This window comes from Candoia aspera, chromosome 1 (assembly GCF_035149785.1).
Source record: "Candoia aspera isolate rCanAsp1 chromosome 1, rCanAsp1.hap2, whole genome shotgun sequence".
NCBI classification, from domain to species: Eukaryota; Metazoa; Chordata; class Lepidosauria; order Squamata; family Boidae; genus Candoia; species Candoia aspera.
In genome coordinates, this window is record NC_086153.1 from 23,025,912 (window position 1) to 23,048,178 (window position 22,267).

General features: G+C 47.5%; 1 protein-coding gene across 1 annotated transcript in view; it reads left to right on the forward strand.

The window, feature by feature from the left end:
• The first annotated feature begins 4,365 nt into the window (after nt 1-4,365).
• DRC1 (dynein regulatory complex subunit 1) overlaps nt 4,366-22,267 on the forward strand; it is a 32,048-nt gene continuing 14,146 nt past the window's right edge. Inside the window, exons 1-6 of the mRNA XM_063301971.1 lie at nt 4,366-4,553; nt 5,194-5,281; nt 8,410-8,522; nt 9,304-9,487; nt 11,803-11,940; nt 13,449-13,535. Of these exons, the coding sequence (XP_063158041.1) occupies nt 4,366-4,553; nt 5,194-5,281; nt 8,410-8,522; nt 9,304-9,487; nt 11,803-11,940; nt 13,449-13,535 (798 nt within the window). The remainder of the gene's footprint in view (nt 4,554-5,193; nt 5,282-8,409; nt 8,523-9,303; nt 9,488-11,802; nt 11,941-13,448; nt 13,536-22,267) is intronic.

Sequence of the window (22,267 nt, forward strand, 5' to 3'; positions counted from 1 at the left end):
TTGGCACTACACCTCTGAGTTCCCAAAAAGCATGGCTGAAGACTAGCTGGGAAATTTATGTTGACTGTAAATTCTGGGAGTTGTAGTCCCAACACAAGTGAAGGACACCAAGTTGGAGAAGGTTTACTGATGTGAGCGGCTTTCCTATTCACTAGAGGCAGTTGATGTAATATATATTGCCAGGGTTGAATTAACTAGGGAGATTGTTATTATTATATTGTGCCACAGAGAACAGAAAAGAGAATATAAAAATGAAAATGAATCTACTACCACAAGTGGCTCCTGGTTTGTAGCTTGTTGATAAATCTTTAGTTCAGTATAGATCCACAAAACAGTCTCTTGTCTAAACACTGGAGTGCTCCAATCTGATATCTGAAGAGATGCTTGGCAACCTGTTCTAACTATGAGTGACATCACACATAACATCATAAGGAGAGCAAAGGGGAATGAAAGCTTACTAGCTTTCACACTAGGGCTGGGCAACCTCTGGCCCATGAACCACAAGTGGTCATCCCAGGATGTTTGCAGCCCTCTGGAACTTGCCAGTAATATCATTGTGTCAAACCCTCTGTGAATCTTGGAGACTGAAAAAATGTATTTTTTAAAGTGTAGTCATAGGTATAGAAAAGTTTGTCTATACCAGGGTTCTCCAAAGTGGTTAATATTTACCCCCAAGGGTCAATAGAACCCACCAAAGAGTCAATGTTTTTGTATTTATTAAATTATTTTCATATACTAAATGTTTGGGAGGTCAATGAACAATCTAAAACTTCATGAGAGGGTTGATGAGCTGAAGAGTTTGGGGACCCCTGGTCTACACTAAAATCAAGCAACATAAAATCATGTCTGGTTTTTTCCTATCCCACAATTATCACAACCTTAACCCACAACTATCTGATCAACTTTTTCTAGATTGCTTTTAGGTGGAGGGCTACTAGCAAAGGGGACTGCTCAGCTATTCTGTTTTTTTCCTTCTTCCTTAATAGATTAGCTCTGGAAAGAAAACTTATAAACATGGCAGGAAAAGATGGAGAGTTAAGAATGAAGCATGATGTTGTTTGGCCCCCTCATAAAACTCAGTGAAGGATGTAGAGGGATTGCACAGGAACTTCTAGGATAATTCTGCTACAAGAAAAATGTGCTACTTCTTTAATCCTCCAGGTCCTGACAATATTTGATTATAATTAAGAGAAATAAGCTGCTGGCCCTGTGAAAGTGCTAAGCATTCTTGGATGTCAATTAAAGGTAACAAAATCAACTAAGCTAGTTGTAAATAGAATGAATGGTGGTAGAGTTATATTTCTGGGCAAATGCAAATGTGGACTTTCTTTCACATTATGTCTTTGCTTTTTCATTTTTTTTATAATTTATGGAAATACAGTGCAGTATCCAAACAGTTGTGCTTTATTCCAAAGAAGTCCATCATTATTCATCATAATGGAATAGAATTTATATATTTTTTAATCTGGCACACCCCAGCCTTTTAGCCTCTTGTATCCAGTTCTGTCAGCTCACTCCCTGAGTCAGTAGGGGATGTAAAACCATGTACATGTGGGCATGGCATAATGTAATATCTGTATCTCTCTGCTCTGAAAGCTTAAGAGAAGGTGGACTGTATATACTTTTCTGAGAGCTTCTATAGATCCCTTCCAGCAACCACTGAGCGCCAGGACCTAGATAGCTCCTAAAGCTAATCTACCATACTGTATATAGTCATCTAAAGTGTGAAGGTCCATGAGTTCAGTTCTCGGTGGAGAGTTTGAACTCGTTGGAATAACATCTGGCTATCCAAATCTGAAGAATCCCCTAAATTATGAAACCAGTCATATGATGCCTGCCTCCTGGTAGTCAGCATTACTAAAAAGACAACCAGATATACACTGTGTAAAAATAGAGAAATTCCCCCGCCCCCAAGACGAATGTGCATGTGAAGGTCATGTAAAACCTGTACATGGGGGCATGACATAATGAGCTTAATGGAAGGTAGATTATACCATTCTGAGAGTTTCTGAAAACAACAATATTGGTGTGAATTCCTGTTTCGGCATGCCTCTTTTTCCTCTTTTTTTTTTGCATAGGAATTCTGGAATACTAGAAGTTCAAAGTATTCCACCCTTGGTCACACCCTTCTGTCAAAATAGTGATATGACAATAGCCCCATTCATGTGTTTGTTATTGGAATGCTTAGCATCACCTTTGGCCAATGTCACCATGGTAACATTGGCTTTTGTACACATTCTCTTATTGAATAGAAACTTCTGCAGCAGTCAGGCCTTAACATACACTGTATGGCTGTATGCATGCTAACTTTCATGCAAGCAATGAACTTGCATGTTCCTAGCTCGTATGGAAAGCAAGACAGCTTCGGTCCTATTAACATTCATGCTGAATGCACCAGTGTATGCAGCAGCCAATATCCTTTGACATCAAGAAAGGAACCCCAGTGAAAAGACTGCATACTGGTGTTCCTGTGTTTTTTAAGAAGGAAAAGAAGTTCTTTGCAATGAAATCTTTTAATAACAGAATTTACAAAATCACTCAAGACCAGTTGACATGTTATAGACTTGTCCTGAGAAAGCAGTGATTCCAGTACTAATAGAACAGTGGTCTTGTTTGGTAAGAAGGTTGCAGGTGGTTCCTGGTGAAAGTCTCTCTCTTGACAATCTCCTTTGACAGTTTTTATTTAATCTTGGGGTCCTGTGGGTAGCATTTAAAGGTGGACTCTGTGTCATGTTACCTGCTAGAAGTTGTGCTTTTGGTGTTCAGTGAAGGGAACAGAGAAGAGGTGGAAAGAAAGCATCACTATTGAACCTCCCACTGCAATGCAAAAAATGAAGTGATATTCAACACCCACACCTTTGGAGATCCACATGTCTATTGGGAGTCTTTCTGCCTGCATGTTATGTCCATTATGAGAAAAAGTGGGCAAATTGGCAAAAGGACAGCATCATCTGGATTACCTAGAAAATGACAATAATGAACTGGATGCATTACCAACCACCTTAATTGGTCATTCTGGAAGCTTACTAAATATGGCACCATAATGTGTATTTGTGTGTACACATTTATATAATGAGAAATCATAAATAATGTAATTACTATATATTGGTTTCTGCATCACAGCATAGTGAATGAAGAGTTGTTGATATTTATTGTAGGATCATATGACACAAAGGATGCTTCGAATGGATAGCATTACTCTAGCAAATTCTGTTGTAGCAGTATTTCATTTTCCCAAGTCCCTTCTCCATGGCTTGAATGAGAATTCAGTTTATTTCATTTATCATTTATTACTTTGGCTTATATGCTATTCCCCTTGGGAGAAGAGCAATGACAAATCTCGATAAAATAGTTCAGAGCAGAGACATCACACTGACAACAAAGGTCCGCATAGTTAAAGCAATGGTGTTCCCCGTAGTAACATATGGCTGCGAGAGCTGGACCATAAGGAAGGCTGAGCGAAGGAAGATCGATGCTTTTGAACTGTGGTGTTGGAGGAAAATTCTGAGAGTGCCTTGGACTGCCAGAAGATCCAACCAGTCCATCCTCCAGGAAATAAAGCCAGACTGCTCACTGGAGGGAATGATATTAAAGGCAAAACCGAAATACTTTGGCCACATAATGAGAAGACAGGACACCCTGGAGAAGATGCTGATGCTAGGGAGAGTGGAGGGCAAAAGGAAGAGGGGCCGACCAAGGGCAAGATGGATGGATGATATTCTAGAGGTGACGGACTCGTCCCTGGGGGAGCTGGGGGTGTTGCCGACCGACAGGAAGCTCTGGCGTGGGCTGGTCCATGAAGTCACGAAGAGTCGGAAGCAACTGAACGAATAAACAACAACACATATGCATTCCATTTCCAAAACATCCAAATGGTTTGCAGTTAGCAAAATAAAATTAAAAATATAAAATCAATAGTATAACCATCACAGCAAGAAGGCTTTGATGTGTCACCATTCAGGCAGCAAAATCTCCTGCCATCCCTAAATTTCTCTTCGAAGAATCATCTTTTATTAACCATCGCACGAATAGATAGGCTTTTATCACACCGAACGTGCCCATTAGAGTATTTCCAAATGATAACATGCTGATGTTATCACCTCCAGTGATCCTTTCTGCATTAGTAATTTACAGCAGCCTCACTCCATTACTGATATGATTCAGCCTAACCACCGCGACCCGCGAAGGAATTCAAGAAGAAAGGGGGGGCTTCATTATTCCATTTCTATAGCAGTGGCGAGGGAGTCATTCAATCGGCTTCCGTAGAAGGGGACGGGCCTTCCGTCTGGGTCACTAACGACGCTGTTACCATGGTATCGGAGACGGGGCGGTTGCTGAGGCTGGTGGAGTATCAACGCCGCTAAAATGAGCGGCGCTGTAACCGAAAGCGAAGCGGGGACAGATGTCGAAGTGGAGGCGGAGGCAGCGGGCGGGGGCATCCGGGACGGTGGCTTCCAGCGTGCCAAGCCCCCCAACTTAAACTCAGATGACCCCCAGGACCGCATCGCCGCCCGTCGCCTTCGCATCACCGCCCGTCTGGAAGCGAAACGACGGTCGGTTTGATGGAGGGGGCGGGAAGGGGGATATAAACACGCGCATCGCCTTGGGGTCCTAAAACGGATCTCCAAGGCACTTTGCAACAATTGGAAGGCATGAAAGGCACATCTGCCAGTATTTTTTGTAATTGCAAATCCAGTCCAGCAACAGACATAATAAAAGCTACCTCCAGGCGTGCTAAAAGGTAACCGTGACCTGTCAAGAAATGCTTGTGAACTTACCTGATCCCGTGAGCGCTGTCAGCCTCCACCCATCTCAGGCGTTGGGTCTTCATCCCAATTCTTCCGCCTCGACCCCCAAATCCACCCTCATCTATTTGGTTTCCACTAAATGAGGCTCATCCCTATTTCCCACCCCATTGCCTGTGTCTAAAACTTCGCTCACTTCAGATTAAACAAAAGTGGTGTGTTATGAATAGATGCTTCTACAGGAAGCTTTTATCATGCATTCAATATCATGGAATTTTAGAGAGTGGGTTGGTGAAATGACTCTTACTGAAAACTCTCCAATGTTTTCCTTACCAGAAAAAGAAAACCCATTAGGAACCTGCTTCAGATTAGCTTTTCATTGGTACTAATATTCCCAATGTAGTAAATCATGCATATGTTAAATAGATACTTGTTTTCTCCATTTTAGGGAGGCCCTTGGAGAAGATCCAGATGCAAAAAAACTTGTAGAGGAGGAACAGAACAGGAGCCATAAGCAGATAGAAGAAAGTAGACAGGTTAGTACAGAATTAGGGAACCGCCATGTGATTCAAAATTTTTATCTTATTCTGCCTTGTTGGACTGGGTGTGGAGAGAAGTTATTCACTTAGTAGCAGAAACTTGATGACTTAATGGGTGTGTGTGTGGCCTTCAAGTCAGTGTTGACTCCTGGCAACTGCCTGGACAAGTCCCTGCAGTTCTCTTGGCAAGATTTCAGAAGTGGTTTGCCATTGCCTACTTCCTAGGGCTGAGAGAGAGTGACTGGCCCAAGGTCACCCAGATGCCTTTGGGCTTAAGGCAGGACTAGAATACACGGTCTTCCGGTTTCTAGCTTGGTGCCTTAACCACTACACCAGACTGGCTCTCCAATGTGTCTTAGTCCAGTTCAAATCCTCTTTGTCTAATAAAATTGTTTTCTGTCTTCTTCAGAGGTTCAGTTCTAGTGGAGGAAATTAATTGAATTTACTGTAGTATAGTACTATATTTACATACATGTAAATGCGCTGGATGAGATCATCCGTCCCCATGGGGTGAGGTATCATCAGTATGCTGATGATACTCAGCTATACATTTCCATCCTGGGGGAAGTAAGTGATGCTGTGGCTGCCCTTTCCAGGTGCCTGGGGGCTGTTGGGGTCTGGATGGGGAACAACAGGCTTCAACTGAACCCTGGTAAGACCGAGTGGCTGTGGGTTAATGGCCCCTCAGCTCCTAGGAATTTGCCATCTTTAGTTCTGGATGGGGTTGCACTGCCCCAGACAGACCCAGTGCATAACTTGGGGGTCCTCTTGGACTCACGACTCCTGCTCAAAGAGCAGGTGGCAGTTGTGGCCAGAAGGGCCTTTGCACAACTTTGTGTTGTGCACCAGTTACGCCCCTTCCTGGAGCGAGAGGCCCTTTGAACGGTCACTCACGCCCTGGTCATCTCCCAGATAGACTACTGCAATGCCCTCTACATGAGGCTACCCTTGAAGAGTATCCAGAAGCTTCAGTTGGTTCAAAATGTGGCCACGCGAACAGTGATGCGTGCTCCAAGATCAGCACATGTAACACCCCTACTGCGTGAGCTGCATTGGGTTCCAGTTTGCTTCCAGGTCCAATTCAAGATGTTCGTTATCACCTTTAAAGCCCTACATGGCATGGGACCAGGGTACCTGAGGGACCGTCTCGTCCCCATTACATCAGCCCATCCCACCTGATCGTCCAGAGAGGGCATGTTGTGGACCCATCTGTAATAAAATTCCATCTGGCGGGGTCCAGGAGGCGGGCCTTCTCTGCAACCGCTCCCACCCTTTGGAACAACCTTCCCCCAGAAGTGAGGTTAGTCCCCTCCCTCCTGGACTTCAGAAAACATCTGAAGACCTGGTCTTGTCACCTTGCCTGGAATAGGGAGAAGAGCCATTCTTGGGGCTGGTTGATTCCCTAGTTTTGCAGGGACCAGTTTTATGCCCTTAGGGTTTGAATTAGATCCGCCATGGCTTGGATTTTGTTGCATTTTATGCTGATTGATTATTTGTTGTATTTATGATCTTACTGGAATTTTAATTGTTTTTATTATGAACTGCCCAGGGTCCCCCGTGTGGGGGAGATGGGCAGTGATAAAAATTTGATAAATAAATAAATAAATAAATTTACTCTAGTGCTTTAAGTAGGCTATATATTATACGCAAAGCATTTCATATCTCAGCATAATAAAAATAAAAGTACCCCATATCTATTATGATGCCTGCTGTATGGATAATACCAAAACATCAAAATTCCTTTACAGTAACCAAAATAATAAAATATTATCAGTATTACCAGTTATCAGCGAGAGCCAAGTAAAATGTTCTTTGACCTAGACAGTAGATGCAATAGAGCGAGTGCTTTTAAAGAGCTTTAGAGAGACAGAGCCAGTCTCAGATGGTAGAAATAGAACGAAAAATGTTAGCTTCTAGGATGGGATTGAACCCTTCAGTTGTATTGTCAAAGCCCATCTATAAGACATTTATCTCTGGCTAAAAGAAAATCTAACTCAGCCATTAGTAAAATTTGAAAGCAAAGGATTTCACCTCATTAATTGTATGGTTTTAACTTTGGGTTCCCACAACAGCTATTAAGTATGTTCATGAAAGGCCTAGTGACTCCAGTCAACATAATAAGCTTGGTTAATTGTAAACTTGGTTAGTTCTTTATAGCTTAGTGTGTCATGGAAACTGCTTGCTTGTTTACTTTATTATTTATTTATTTATCAAATTTATATAGGGACGCGGTGGCGCTGCGGGTTAAACCGCTGAGCTGTCGATCGGAAGGTCGGCGGTTCGAAACCGCGCGGCGGGGTGAGCTCCCGTTGTTAATCCCAGCTCCTGCTCACCTAGCAGTTCGAAAACATGCAAATGTGAGTAGATCAATAGGTACCGCTTCGGCGGGAAGGTAACGGCGTTCCGAGTCGTCATGCTGGCCACATGACCCGGAAGTGTCTATGACAACGCCGGCTCCAAGGCTTAGAAACGGAGATGAGCACCGCCCCCTAGAGTCGGACACGACTGGACTTTACGTCAAGGGAAACCTTTACCTTTACCTTTATATAGCCACCCAACTCACAAGTGTGACTCTGGGCAGTGTATAATAAAAACAGAACAATTAAAAATAAACGTTTAAAAACCATTAAACAATTGTACATAAATATAACTAAAACCACTGGAGAATGCCTTCAAGATCTTCACATACAATATAGCCATTTCCTGGGCTCCCCACTTATTTATTTATTTATTCAATTTCTATAGCCGCCCATCTCAACAAGTGACTCGGGGCGGCTTCCACTTCCATGGGATCCTCAAGCCTGCTGACAAAACTGAGTTTTAAAGGATTGCCAGAAAATCAGTATGGTCAGGGCCAACCTCACCTTGTGGGAGGTGAGTTCCACAGGGCAGGTGCCATGGCAGAGGTGGTTTGCTTCCTGGGTGCTGTCAAATGAACTTCTTAGCAGATGGGACCTGTAACATGCCTCTCCTGCCTGCCTAATGGGATGGGTAGATATAACCAGAGAGAGGCGGTCCCTCAAATATTAATTATATTCTGCGAATCCAGAAAATGGCGTAACTCTATAACTGAGTTAGGTATATTGTATGAATATGTAATCTGATTCTGGCATGTTTTCTTTCAGAGATTGGCCAAACTGTTGCTTGATGGCACACAGCTAGTAACAAATATCCAGGTGGCAGCTGATGCTCGGGAGACACACAGGAGATCAGAGGAAGAAGAGCTGACTCGGCAGAGGTAAGAACTATGTGTTAGCATCCCTTGGAACTGTGCAGCGTTTAGGAGGTGACAGAAGGATAAAAATCAAGCCTAGCACTGTTAGGCTGTCTTGATGATGCACCTCCCCCTTGAGTTGGGGCATCTGAGGGCAAAAAGGTCAAGATAGTAGCTGCAACTGCGCAACCCGAGCCCTGCACCTTCTTAAATGTGTTGTGTATACATTGCATGTAAAAAAAGGGACAGGGCTTCTATTGTGTGGATACCTTCAAGAAGATTGTAATTTTTTATCAGGCTTATAGAAGCCACCTGATGTCCTCTTCATATTACTAATTGTTTTCAGGCCTGTCTTATATATATATGTCTGTGTGTGGTTGTGTGTTCTATCCACTGTATTTGATGTATTTTTAATGATTCATCTTGGACTGCAAATAAATATTCCTCAACAACTGTGATGCCCATTCCACCTCCCACAATGCCCCTGCTTTTCAGCAGAAATTAAACATGGCATCTGTACTGTTTTAATATATTAGCTTGAACTTGGATGAACTACAAGGCCCAGCAGACAAAGTGTATGAATGAAAAAGACTGCTTTGTGTAGTTTTTATTTGAAGCTTGGTTTTTCCACCAAAGAGAAAGACTGGGGAGCAAGAACAGAACTAATGTTCCAAGGAAGTTTTCAGATCATTTGTGATCCATAGCAGTCCCCAACAATTGTATAGGCTTTTAATCTTCAAATAGAACTGAACTGAATTTCATCTAGTTTGCTTTGAATAGACTTCCTTCTTACTGCTGTTCTCAGGGTTGAGAAACTGGAAAATGAAGCCAAGGCCAACCAGGACAAGTTTGATGAGATCACTGCCAAGTGGGCCAGTGCCAAGCAGAAGGCCATCCCCCAGGAACTCTGGGAGGCTCTCAATCTACAGCAGCAGCACTGTGCATTGCTGATTGAGGAGAAGAACAAGGTCATTAGTGAGCTGCAACAGGTAGGATTCATGCTTAATGTACATGCATGAAGTTGCTCTCAGCAAACATGGTTGCAGGGGCATGCTGAAAGGTCCATGCTGAGAATTTAGAGAAAGGAGTTTTAAAGAGGAAGATGCTAATAGTTTCCAAGTATTTCAAAGTATCTCACATGGAAGGACATTTTATTATATATATACTGTGATGGAAACATGGTCCTTAGCTAGGTCTAGACTGGCAGTTTGGGCAAACTACCTTTGCAAGAATTCAAAAGAAAGCTTATCTGTTTTCTGAAAGTTCTTTATTGATTTGCAATATTCAGATACAAATCATGCACAATGTAGATGCAAAAAGAGCAATAGCATCTCATCTCTCCCAGCAATTAGCCAAATCATGCAAATATGTGGGAAGCCAAAAGTATTTTTAAATGATGATGGGAAGTGGAAATTAGGAGGCAATCTCCTTAGGAAGAACTTCCTGAACAGTTACTGTACATCTTACCTGGAAAATTCCAATACACAAAATAAACATTAACGTTAATATAGCATCAACATAAAATAGCATCAAAATACTACTTGACTCCGTAGTACATAATATCTAGAACACTAACATCTACTGTAGTCCCCCCCAAAAGAAGATGTCCCCAAAATAACCACCCAAAGGAAGAATAGATAAATTCTCATACACCTCCCAGCTCTAATTCCCCTTATCAAGAGGGAGTTGCTAACTCTAGCTGAAACCAATCGTAAATATTTTCCCCTCCATAATAATTTTTGTTTGCGACACATTTGTGTGCATATGTGCACTTCCCCCCTTTAAAAAAACAAAATTCAACAGTGGTCTCTATTGTTCCTCATAAAACATAAGATAACCCACTTCCCTCTAATTCTCAGGTAATATCTGAGGAAAAATAAAAAGTTTTCTTCTTATCTGATATATATATATATATACTATTTTTTAAAAGCTGAAAAAACTAGGAAGTAAAATAGATTCTGATCACAACATTCTATAAATTCCAGATGATCCTCTCTGGGAAAGGCTTTCCACAGCTGGGTACCATTACTGGGAAAAAAAATTGCAAGTGATGAGCATAGCAGTGGGAATGGGAGCTATTTCTGCTGCCCTATGATCCTTGGAGGAAATATGAGATTTTGAAAAGTAATAGCCTCAGCAGCAACATGACTAAACGGCTAACAGCATTGTATTTGATGCTTTAAAGAAAGGTGCACAATCCATGACTAATAAGCTACATGTGGCTCCCAAAGATCAGGTTATGATCCCCAGAGCACTTCCAAGCTTGTTGCTGAGTGCTAGTAATATAGTTAAAAGTTTCCCTAAATGCTGAAGTTATTCAATCTGCCACCACATTGTGATGTCTGGAAATATTTGTGCCCCTCTCTGCCCCCCACCCCCGTGTGATTCCATGTAGTTCACTGATGATTAGCTGCTTGGCAAACTACAAGATGTTGCTTTTGACTGAAGCATGATGATAGTGTTTCTGTTGCCATAATCATGGTGATTTTGAGCCGCATTTCTGGGAAACAAGGGATCGCAGTTGTTGTGGAAGAAAAGCCCAAGGGAAAACATACCTTTTGATCAGTGGATTGGGAAGTAATGGGAGGGGGAGAAGAGAATTTGTCTGTGTGTGCATGGAAGGGTGGGAAGATACAGTCCACATGAGTGTGTTTATATGAGGAAAGAAGGGTGTGCATGTGTATTGAATATATGTGTGTATGTGGCGGTTGGGGTATCTGGTTGTTGAAGGGTGTGTTGCAGTGCAAGGTAAGCATCATCAAAGGTCACATCCACTTCTTCCTTGCCCTGTCCATTTAGAACAGCCACGGTAGTGTAGTCTCCTGCTCTAAAAAGATATGTATTTCTGCTCAATAGTTTGGGGGAGAAGGCAGATTGGCTACATTGGTACAATAAGCTTGTACTGGTTACTGAATTGGCTTATTTACTGAGTTTACACAACATATTGAACTATAAAACTGACCAAATGCACAGGGGTCATACAACAGCTAAGCCATAAAAAAGCTAGACATAATTAAAACTAACCAGGCTTTGCGTGCTATGCTAATGGAGCTGCTAGGTCTTGACGGATTGTATTGCTGAACACATCCTCTAGGTTGCTGAACAGCATTCAGTTTTGCAGAGGGAATATGATATTTGAATATGCTTTCTGTATAATCAGGTCACATTTTAATATGGGGGTTTGTTTGGTGCTTGCAAATACTGTCACTCAATAGAACGTACGTAGCCATTCATAATGTGAAGGGTGAAACAGCGGGAACATGCCAACATTAATTATGTTTTCCTGACTGATTTTGCTTTTTAGGAACTGAAGAGTAAAGATGACCAGTATGTGAAGGACCTTAGGAAACAGAATGAAGACATTAATTTGCTTCTGGAGCGAATGGAGGAGCAGATCCGAAATCTCATTAAAAACTACCGTCGAGAGCTTCTGCATATAGAGGTATAGGATTTTCTTTAGCAAAATGTGGTTCTTGTTTGTTGTGCATGTACAACAGGTGAGGGGAAGAAAACAGTATTATATGTGGACAATAAAATGTATGTAAAATGTGTTTTGTCTCTTTTATTAGTTTATAAGTAATCTGTTACACGTTCATGGTAGTCAATAAAATGGATTAAGAATAGGATAAACTACTGACAAAATTAAATTATGCCAAAATGAAAGCTTAACATTCTAGGACAATAAGCACACGGAGGAATCACAGCTCATATGTGAAGAGTGAGTGACGCCAACGGCAATAGGGAAAAAATGGGATTCCGTTCTTTCCATCATATTCCACTGTAAAATGAGTGGACAATATTGGGACTTAAGACTAGAAGCCTGGTCTTATTTTTATTGTTTATTTATTTTTATTTATTAAATGTATATAGCCACCCATCTCACATATGAGGCACTGAATGATGCACACTATTATTGTGCCACCTGTGTATCTGACATACAGAGTAATATGAAGGCAAAAACAGGAAAAAATCACCTGATAGGTCTCTATCCTGAGTTCGCAAGCTAAATAGTCAACATGAATCCTAATGTCTGGAGACAAGTCTTAGTCCTTCGGTGGAGAGAGAAATGCACAATAGGAGTGCGCATTGTATTGGTTTACTAGGCCACCTACGACTATCAGCTATGGATGGAATAGATAAACATTACAAACATAAAGTAAAAAAAAACAATAGGAAAATAACACAACATGAAATGAATTAATGTAGAGGGGTCTTAACATTTTAAAAGTGAAAAATATTTCAAAATCCATTAAAAGCTTAGAAGGAACAAAAAGTCTTGACTGACTGACTGACTGATTCAGTTTGTATAGCCACCCATCTCAAAAAGTGATTCCTTTCTTTGTTCTAGAGAAGACTCTCTAATACAGTCACTTGTGAGTCACTTGATCTTACTTGGCAATAACACTTGAGAAAGGCCTCCAGCCATGATTCATCTAGCTAAATTAATATTTAGCTAGTGATAGATTAGATAATCTGATCCCAAACCATTTAAGCTGTTAAAGTTTATAAGCAAAACTTTGAACTGGGACTAGAAATAAACTGGAAACCAGTACACCTGAAAAAGTAGTGATGTAAAGGATTCACATTGTTTACAGTTGGTTAAAACTTGCTTCAGACAATTTGAAAGTTTAGTTTGAAAGTTTGAAATTTTCAGAAATGGTCTGTGTACAGCTCAGTACACAGTAGATTATCAAGATTTGGATAACTGAAGTCTGCTACATCTGTTTACATACAGTGCCAATTGGTTTAGCAATCAAAATAGGAAAAGATATTCCAAATCACCAAACCCACTTGTTCAACCCACTTGTATTTCATGTTAAAATGCTGGATTCAGTATCATCTTTATCACTAAATGTTAGCTCTATAGAGAGATTTTTCGGGCTCTAATCTGAGATTACTCACTTCTTTACTCATAGGCTAATTGGTTTAAATCATAGATCTCTTTTTCAGAAAGCCTTTGAATTAGAGCGCCGTGAACTTCTCACAAGCAACAAAAAGAAATGGGAGCAAGCTATGCAAACTCTCAACCGACAAGAGGTAACTTGGATGTTTTTGTTCTGTTGGGTCCCAGGGAGCAGTGATGATCCAAGAGAGTTCTTGAACTTTGTAGAAAGTTACACTCTTTGTGGAAAGCTTAAATACTAAATATTTCTGGGAAAGGCCCTTACCAATCTCAAGATTTTTGATAGCCAGGTTAATGGGTGATGCTTGAGAGTGAATAAATAGGTATAGGCAGAAGAATACTAGATGTGATCTCCAGATTTAGGGCAACTTTATATCTTAAAATCTGGAACATAACAGGCTATCTTGATTTTTCTTGGTCAGTCTTTGCCAGTATGTCTTCCATAATGGGAAATGGAAGATTTGAGGCAAGGTGCCTGCGTGAAGATATACACAATGGTAGAAGTGCTTTTTTCCAACCGAAGGCATTGTAAATATAATGTTAGAGCCTCTGCCTATGTATATACACACTGTACATATTCATAAACGTATATAAAATTCCCTTCTCACCCCTTTAGGTGGTATGCGTCTTCCTCAACCTTGGGTCCTCTACCAGAGGACTGGGAGTTTGCAGATTCTGCACAGTATCTGGACAGAGAGCTCTGATCTTGCTCCTGAGATCTGTTGGAGCCACTCTCCCAGCTTAGGAGTCACAGCCCTGAGTGCTCCTACCACCACTGGGACCACTTTGGCCTTCACTTTCCACATCCTCTCTAATTCCTCCTTCAGGCCCTGGTACTTCTCCAGCTTCTCATACTCCTTCTTCCTGATGTTGCTGTCACTTGGCACTGCTACATCTATCACCACCACTGTCTTCTGGTCCTTGTTCACTACCATGATGTCTGGTTGATTGGCCAGTACCTGCCTGTCTGTCTGGATCTGGAAGTCCCACAGGATCTTAGCCCTGTCATTCTCCACAATCTTCTGTGGAATCTCCCATCTGGACTTGGGAGGGTCCAGCCCATACACTGTGCAGATGTTCCTGTACACAATGCCAGCTACTTGGTTGTGCCGTTCAGTGTATGCTGTTCCTGCCTGCATCTTACACCCTGCCACTATGTGTTGGACTGTCTCTGAGGCCTCTCTGCACAGTCTGCACCTTGGGTCCTGTCTAGTGTGGTAGACCCCTGGTTCTATGGATTTGGTGCTTAGTGCCTGTTCTTGTGTTGCTATGATCAGTACCTCAGTGCTGTCTTTTAGTCCAGCCCTTTCCAGCCACTGGTAGGATTTTCCAAGGTCAGCCACCTCAGCTATCTAATACATCCCATGCAGGGTCTTCTCTTGCCATGGCACTTCCTTTGCCTGATTTTCCTCCCATGTCTGCTGCTGCCTCAGGCATTCTCTCAACAGCTCATCTTTAGGTGCCATCTTACTGATGTACTCCTGGATGCTCTGGGTCTCATCCAGGAGAGTGGCTTGGATGCTCACCAGACCCCGCCCTCCCTCTTTCCACCTGGTGTACAGTCTCTGGGTGTTAGACTTGGGGTGAAAGCCTCTGTACATTGTGAGGAGCTTCCAGGTCTTCATATCCTCAGCCTCCATGTCCTCCTTTGGCCAGCTCACTATACCGGCAGGGTATCTGATGACTGGTAGGGCGTACATGTTGATGGCATGGATCTTGTTCTTCCCATTGAGCTGGCTCTTCAGGACCCGTCTTATCCTTTGGTTGTACTTGGACGTTGCTGTCTTCCTTTCCTCCTCATTGTGGTTCCCATGTGACTGTGGGATACCAAGGTACTTGTAGCTGGTCTGTATGTCTGCTATGTGGCCCGCTGGCAGTTCTACCCCATCAGTCTTAACTACCTTCCCTCTCTTTACTACCATACGGCTACACTTCTCTAGTCCGAATGACATCCCAATGTCCTCACTGTAGATCCGTGTCAGGTGGATCAGGGAGTTGATGTCTCATTCACTCTTAGCATACAGCTTGATGTTATCCATGTAGAGGAGGTGGCTGATGGTAGTTCCACTCTTGAACTTGTATCCGTATCCAGTCCTTGTGATTATCTGGCTGAGGGGGTTGAAGCCTATGCAAAGCAGCAGTGGGGACAGCACATCACCTTGGTATATACCACACTTGATGGCCACTTGTGCAAGCTGTCTTGAGTTGACTTCCAGTGTTGTCTTCCACAGTGTCCCACTGTCATGCGCTGCCTCCCCCTGAATAACATTCAGACACTGTCTTGCGAATCAGGCTCTGGTTTATTGCAGGGCAGGTACAGCGTTGGTAGAAAAAAGCTGAGAGTGACAGGAGCGCGCCGGTGCGGGGTTTAAATACCCCGCGCCGGTCAGCGCCCCCTCGCTCACGGTCACGTCACCCCCCTTTGTCCCATGCGTTGCCCTGCCGGTGGGTGAGGGTTTCCGGGATCGCCCATCATCAGGTTTCCATTCTTCTGCTGATTGCTTTCAGCTGGGCGATCCCCGTTGTATTGCCGCTGATGGTTTGGGTGGCTCCGTGATTCATTTGGCTATTGTTTGTTGGCCGTTAGTCGTCGTAGGTTGATGGCTACTTAACTTGTACCCCTTCACCTATTTCCTTGTCATTGTCATGAGTGCCATTGCGCTGATGACTTTAGCTCAACGGCACTCATGACATACTGCCCCCTTTCCGAATAGTGTTCTCCCCCGGGTTTCTGGGTTTTCCCCGTGGAGCTGTCAAAACGCCACATTTTTTTTTTTTTTTTTTTTCAAAGTTCCCGCCGGAGTAGTTGTCGCCCCTCCCTTTGCTCCTCCCTCTACCACGTGCCTTCCCAGGGTGTGTCCATGGTGCGCATGCTCGGGTTCTGACCTGGCGTGCGCATGCTCCAACCACACCCTGTTTGTTTGGCTCAGTTCGGCGAGGCGAGAGGCGTGGCTGGTCGGGTGCTTCTCAGCTCCAGGTAGGGCCCTTCTTTTCTTATTTAGAGTGCGTCGCCTTTGTTGTGTCTCCTGGGCGTTGCCCCCAGGTTGCCCTGTTGACTTGCTTGCCACTCCCCCGCGGCCGGGGGGCGGGGGGAGGGTGCTGGCGATCGTTTGTCACCACCCCGTGGGCCCGGGGCGGGGGGAGTGAGTCCCGGGGGGGGGAAGGTCCACCCAAGTCGCGGGCTTGGGGGGGGCCCTTTCCCTTGGGGCACGGGAGGCGGGGGGAGGCCTGCGGGGGGGGGGTTTGGTTTTGCTGACCTTGGTTGCGGTTTGTCGGGGTATGCCCGGTGAAATGCTCTGGTCAGGTCAGGCGCGTTAACGTTGTGCGCCGCCACCCATTCCGGGTGGGGGAAGTGTTTCCACCTGACCAGATAGTGTAGAGTTCCTCGTTGCTTGCGGGAGTCGAGGATGTCCCTTATCTCGAAGTGGTGTTGCCCGTCGATCATAAGCGGTGCGGGCTGTGGCGTGCTTGGGTGCCATCGGGAGGTGGTTGCCGGTTTTAGGAGGCTGGTGTGGAACACCGGGTGGAGCCTCCGGAGGTTGTGTGGCAGGTCCAGGCGTATTGCTACCGGGTTCACTATTTGCGTGACTCGGAACGGCCCGATGTACTTAGGCCCCAGTTTTTTCGAGGGTTGGGTTGACTTTAGGAACTTGGTGGATAGATAGGCCATATCCCCCGCCTGGAACGTCGGTTGTTGGCGCCGGTGCTTGTCGGCCTGCTCTTTGTAAGCAGCCTGTGCCTCCTTCAGCGCCGCCGTGATTACTGGCCATGCTTCCGCGATCTTCCGTCCCCAGTCGCTGGCGTCCACCTGTGGTTCCGGGGGTTGAGGTAGCTCCGGTATGGGGACGAAGTCGCGCCCCGAGACTACTTCGAACGGAGTTTTCCCCGTGCTCGTGTGGACGGCGTTGTTGTATGCGACTTCGGCGAACGGGAGCAGTTCAGCCCAGTCGTCTTGGTGGTAGTTCGTATATGATCATATAAATTGCTCTAAGGTGGCATTAAGAACCTCAGTGGCTCCGTCCGTCTGCGGATGCCAAGCCGTAGATAGGGCCTGTTGGGTCCCCGTCAGCTTCAGGAAGGCCCGCCAGAATTTGGAGGTGAACTGTGTGCCCCTGTCGGTCACCACACGTGCGGGACATCCGTGTAGCCTGTACACGTGGATGAGGAAGAGTTTGGCTAGTTGTTGTGAGGATGGGACCGACGTGCAGGGGATGAAGTGGGCCTGCTTTGAGAAGTAGTCCTTCACCACCCAAATGGCCGTTTTCTTCTGGCTGGGTGGGAGGTCCACTATAAAATCCATAGAGATTTCCTCCCATGGGCGGGAGGGTTCTGCCACCCGTTGCAATAGCCCCGCGGGTTTGCCTGGTGCCCGTTTGGCCCTAGCGCACGTTGGGCAGGACGCCACGTAGGTTTTTATGTCTCGCCTGAGCGCGGGCCACCAGAATTGGCGCCGTGTTAGGTGTAGGGTCTTGAGGAACCCAAAGTGTCCCGCTTGCTTGGCGTCGTGTGACCTATGCAAGATCGCCTGGCGTTGCGAGTCCGGGACGTAGATTCTGCCTTCCCCCCATGCCAGGTCTTGCGCCATCGTTACCTTGTCGGGGTTCGCCAGGAACCAGGGGTCGGTTTTGAGGGCGGCGGCGAGGTCCGTGCGCATTCCCCCTGGTAGTTGTGGTTGGCTTCTTTCCGTCGCCGGTTGTCCCGCCGTCGGCTGCGCCATAGCGTCGAGCTGCCTCCGTGCGCCGCTTCGGGTGGTCACGGCCATCCCCAGTTGCGAGGCGGATAGGACCGTCCCAATGGTGTCTGGGGCGGGCTCTTCGTCTTGGGGCAGTCGGGAGAGGGCGTCGGCCAGGAAGTTCTTCTTGCCCGGCATGAACTTCAGCTGGAAATCAAAGCGGCTGAAGAATTGGGCCCATCGGACCTGTTTTGGGCTAAGGCGTCTAGGCGTTCGTAGGGCCTCGAGGTTCCGGTGGTCCGTCCAGACCTCGAATGGTTGGGTGGCTCCCTCGAGTAGGTGTCGCCATGTCTCTAGTGCCGATTTCACCGCGAAGGCTTCTTTCTCCCAGACGTGCCATCGCCTCTCTGTCTCGGAGAACTTCCTTGACAGGTAGGCGCATGGTTTCAGGAGCCCCGTGGAGTCTTTCTGTAGTAGGATGGCTCCCAGGGAGAAGTCTGAGGCGTCGGCTTGGACCACGAACGGCCGTTCTGGGTCCGGGTGCGCGAGGATTGGCTCCGTAGTGAACAGCGCTTTCAGCTTGTCGAATGCGGTCTGGCACGCGGGAGTCCAATTCAGCACTGTGCCTGGGTTCTTGGCGCGTCGGGTGTCCCCCACCCCTTTGGTTTTGAGGAGGTCCGTTAAGGGGAGGGCTATCTCAGCGAACCCCCGGGCGAATGACCTGTAGAAATTCGCGAATCCCAGGAAGCTCTGTAGTTGCCGTCTGTTGCGGGGCCGCTCCCAGTTTAGCACCGCTTCGACTTTTGCGGGGTCCATTTCGATGCCGTCCCCGGAGATTTGATACCCCAAATAGTCTAGGCGCTCTTTGTGAAACTCGCACTTTGTAGGCTTCGCATAGAGCTGCGCCCTTCTGAGCTTGTCGAGGACTTGCCTGACTAAGGTTACGTGTTCCTCGTGTGTTTTTGTGTAAATAAGGACGTCGTCGATGTAGACCAGGACCCCTTTAAACAGATGTTCATGCAGTACCTCATTGATGAGCTGCATGAACACCCCAGGGGCCCCCGCGAGTCCGAAGGGCAGTACCTTGTACTGGAAAGCGCCTAGGGGGCAGTTAAACGCCGTCTTCCATTCGTCCCCCTCCCTGATTCGGATGCGATAGTACGCCTCGCGAAGGTCCAATTTGGAAAAGACTTTGCCCGTGGACAGGTGGGCGAGCATGTCCTTCACCAGGGGTAAGGGATATTTGTTGGACAGGGAAGCCGCGTTTAGGCCCCGGTAGTCGGTACAGAGCCGTAGGGTCCCGTCTTTCTTCTCCCGGAATAAGACGGGGGCTCCGACCGGTGAGCATGCTGGCTCTATGAATCCCCTGTCTAGGTTTTTATCGATGAACTCCCGGAGGGTTGCCATCTCCTTCGGGGTCATCGAATAGATCTTTGGTCTAGGTAAGGGGACGTCGGGCAGTAGGTCGATCCGGCAATCCGTCTTGCGGTGGGGGGGTAGTTGGTCCGCCTCTGCCTCTCCGAAGACCTCGGAGAAGTCGGCGTATTGTTCTGGTAGGTCTGCTGTGGTAGCGGCGTTGTCTTGTGTGGTCGCCTCCGCTCGTCCTACCGTGGGGTTGCTTTTGCCAGCTGGTACTGGTGCTCGATACTCGCCGTCGCCGAATGTGAAGGTGCGGGTCGCCCAGTTGATCCGCGGGTTGTTTTTCGCGAGCCATGGCATCCCCAGGACTGCAATGGGCCGTCCGATGTGCGTGACTACAAACGATGTGCGCTCGGTGTGAGTGCCCATTTGCAGGGTGACCGGCTCGGTTTGTAGCGTGGCTGGTTTTCCTCCCGCTGTAGAGCCGTCCAGCTGGTGGAATGCCAGCGGCGTGGGGAGGGGGAAGCAGCGGAGGTCGAGTTTGGCGACTAGGTCGGGGTGGATGAGGTTTTTTGAGCACCCCGAGTCCACTAGTGCCGCGGCCGTGGTGGCTCCGTTGCCGGTAGAGAGTTGAATTGCTGCCAATATTACGGAGCTTTTGTCGTTTCGTTGAGGTGGTCCGCGTTGCTGTCCCACCGCCTGCCTCGCCACGCGTCTCAGAGCAGGCGGGGAGCATTTCCCGCCGGCTGGTCGGGGTCGGTATTGTCCTCTTCCCCCCAGTAAGCGTCCCAGCTCTCTTTCGGTGTCGCTGTGGCCACGGTCATTCGGCGGTGAGGCGGCGGCCCCGGGTTGGGTGGTTTGGGGCTAATTTTCGGGGTGGGCTTGGGCGCGCTGGTCGGCGGTCGGTTGGCGAAGCAATCCGCCGTCTTGTGCCCTAATTTGCCACACCTCCCGCAGGGCTCCCGGTTGAACTTCTTTTTTGGGTATATGGGGCCGGCCATCCCCCCGTGTGGTGCGGGTACCTTTTTCCCGGCATCGTTTGTGTCTTCCGTGGTTGTCATGAGGAAGGTGCGGTGCGCGTGTTCGGCTTTCCCCGCGAGGTGGATCCACCCGTGTAACGTTTCTGGGTCGTCGCGGTAGAGGGCCCATTGGAGAACGTCGCGGTTGAGCCCCCTTTTGAAGATTTCCAGCAGGGTGGTCTCGGACCAGTCGCTGACCTTCCCCGCGAGGGCTTTGAACTCCAGGGCGTAGTCAGGGACCGTGCGGGTGCCCTGTTTAAGTCTTTGGAGTGCGCTTTTCGCCCGCACTTTGGCTAGGGGGTCTTCGAAGTAGTCTTTCATCTCTTTGATGAAAGCAGGGAAGGTGGCGAGGGCGGGGGAGCTGGACTCGTACAGTTGGACGTACCAGTCCGCCGCCCTGTCTTGGAGTTTGATCGCCACGGCGGCGATCTTGTCGGCCTCGGAGTCATAGGAGTGTCCGTGCCTCCCCATGAACTCCCTAGCGTTGGTCACAAAAAACGAGAGTTTTGTGGGGGTCCCATCGAAGAAGATGGGGAAGTCCTTTGGGGCCTGGGCGTTTTGTGCGGCCCCGCCTCTCGCTTCTCGGGGTGTGGTGTCGGCCGCCTGTGCCGTCTGCTGGCCCTCCGCTGGCCCGTGTGGGTTCGATGCTTCGCTCGGGGTGTGGGCTTGTGCGGGGACGTCGTTGGGTGGCGCGGGGGGCATAAGCGCCTGGAGCATGGTCCGGAGTTCCGTCAGCTGAGCCCGCATGGCCGCGAGTTCAGCTCGTGCCTCCTCGTCCACAGCCCGCGCCGCCGCTGGGGCCGGTTCCGTTGGCGCGTCCTCGGGGGTGGGTTGCCGGCGGGGTTCATCGTCCCTCTGCCGCGGGTCCGCTTCCTCCGCCGTCTGATGGGTGTCTCCGTCGTCCTCCTCCGTGTCGAGCGCCGTGGGGCTGTCGCTCCACGCCCGTTGCTGGGGTGCGATGTGGGGCGCGGGGTCCTCCGCTGGTTTCGGAAGTCGTGCTGCTCCCTCCCGCAGTCGGGTTGCCTCCGTCGCCATCTCCCCTTGGGGTTGGAGCTGAGGCTCGGGTGGGGTGGGGTGGGCGTCCATGGCTCCGGGAGTCCGCGGTGCCTCTGGCCTTGGTCGGTCCTCCTCTGTCTCTTGCCGCGCGGCTCGCCCTCCTTGCCCGCGCCGTTCCGGCCTCATCTTGCTGGTCTTCTCGCCGTCTACTCCTCCCGCGGCTCGTTGTCGTCCGGTGGGGCTCGGCGAGGCTGAGTTTATGACTCTCAGCTTTATGTCATGCGCTGCCTCCCCCTGAATGACATTCAGACACTGTCTTGCGAATCAGGCTCTGGTTTATTGCAGGGCAGGTACAGCGTTGGTAGAAAAAAGCTGAGAGTGACAGGAGCGCGCCGGTGCGGGGTTTAAATACCCCGCGCCGGTCAGCGCCCCCTCGCTCACGGTCACGTCACCCCCCTTTGTCCCATGCGTTGCCCTGCCGGTGGGTGAGGGTTTCCGGGATCGCCCATCATCAGGTTTCCATTCTTCTGCTGATTGCTTTCAGCTGGGCGATCCCCGTTGTATTGCCGCTGATGGTTTGGGTGGCTCCGTGATTCATTTGGCTATTGTTTGTTGGCCGTTAGTCGTTGTAGGTTGATGGCTACTTAACTTGTACCCCTTCACCTATTTCCTTGTCATTGTCATGAGTGCCATTGCGCTGATGACTTTAGCTCAACGGCACTCATGACACCCACTGAGTTCTTGAGGAAGGTCCTTAGTGTCCTGTTGACTTTGTATAGCGCCAGGCATTCACAGATCCATGTGTGTGGCATTGAGTCAT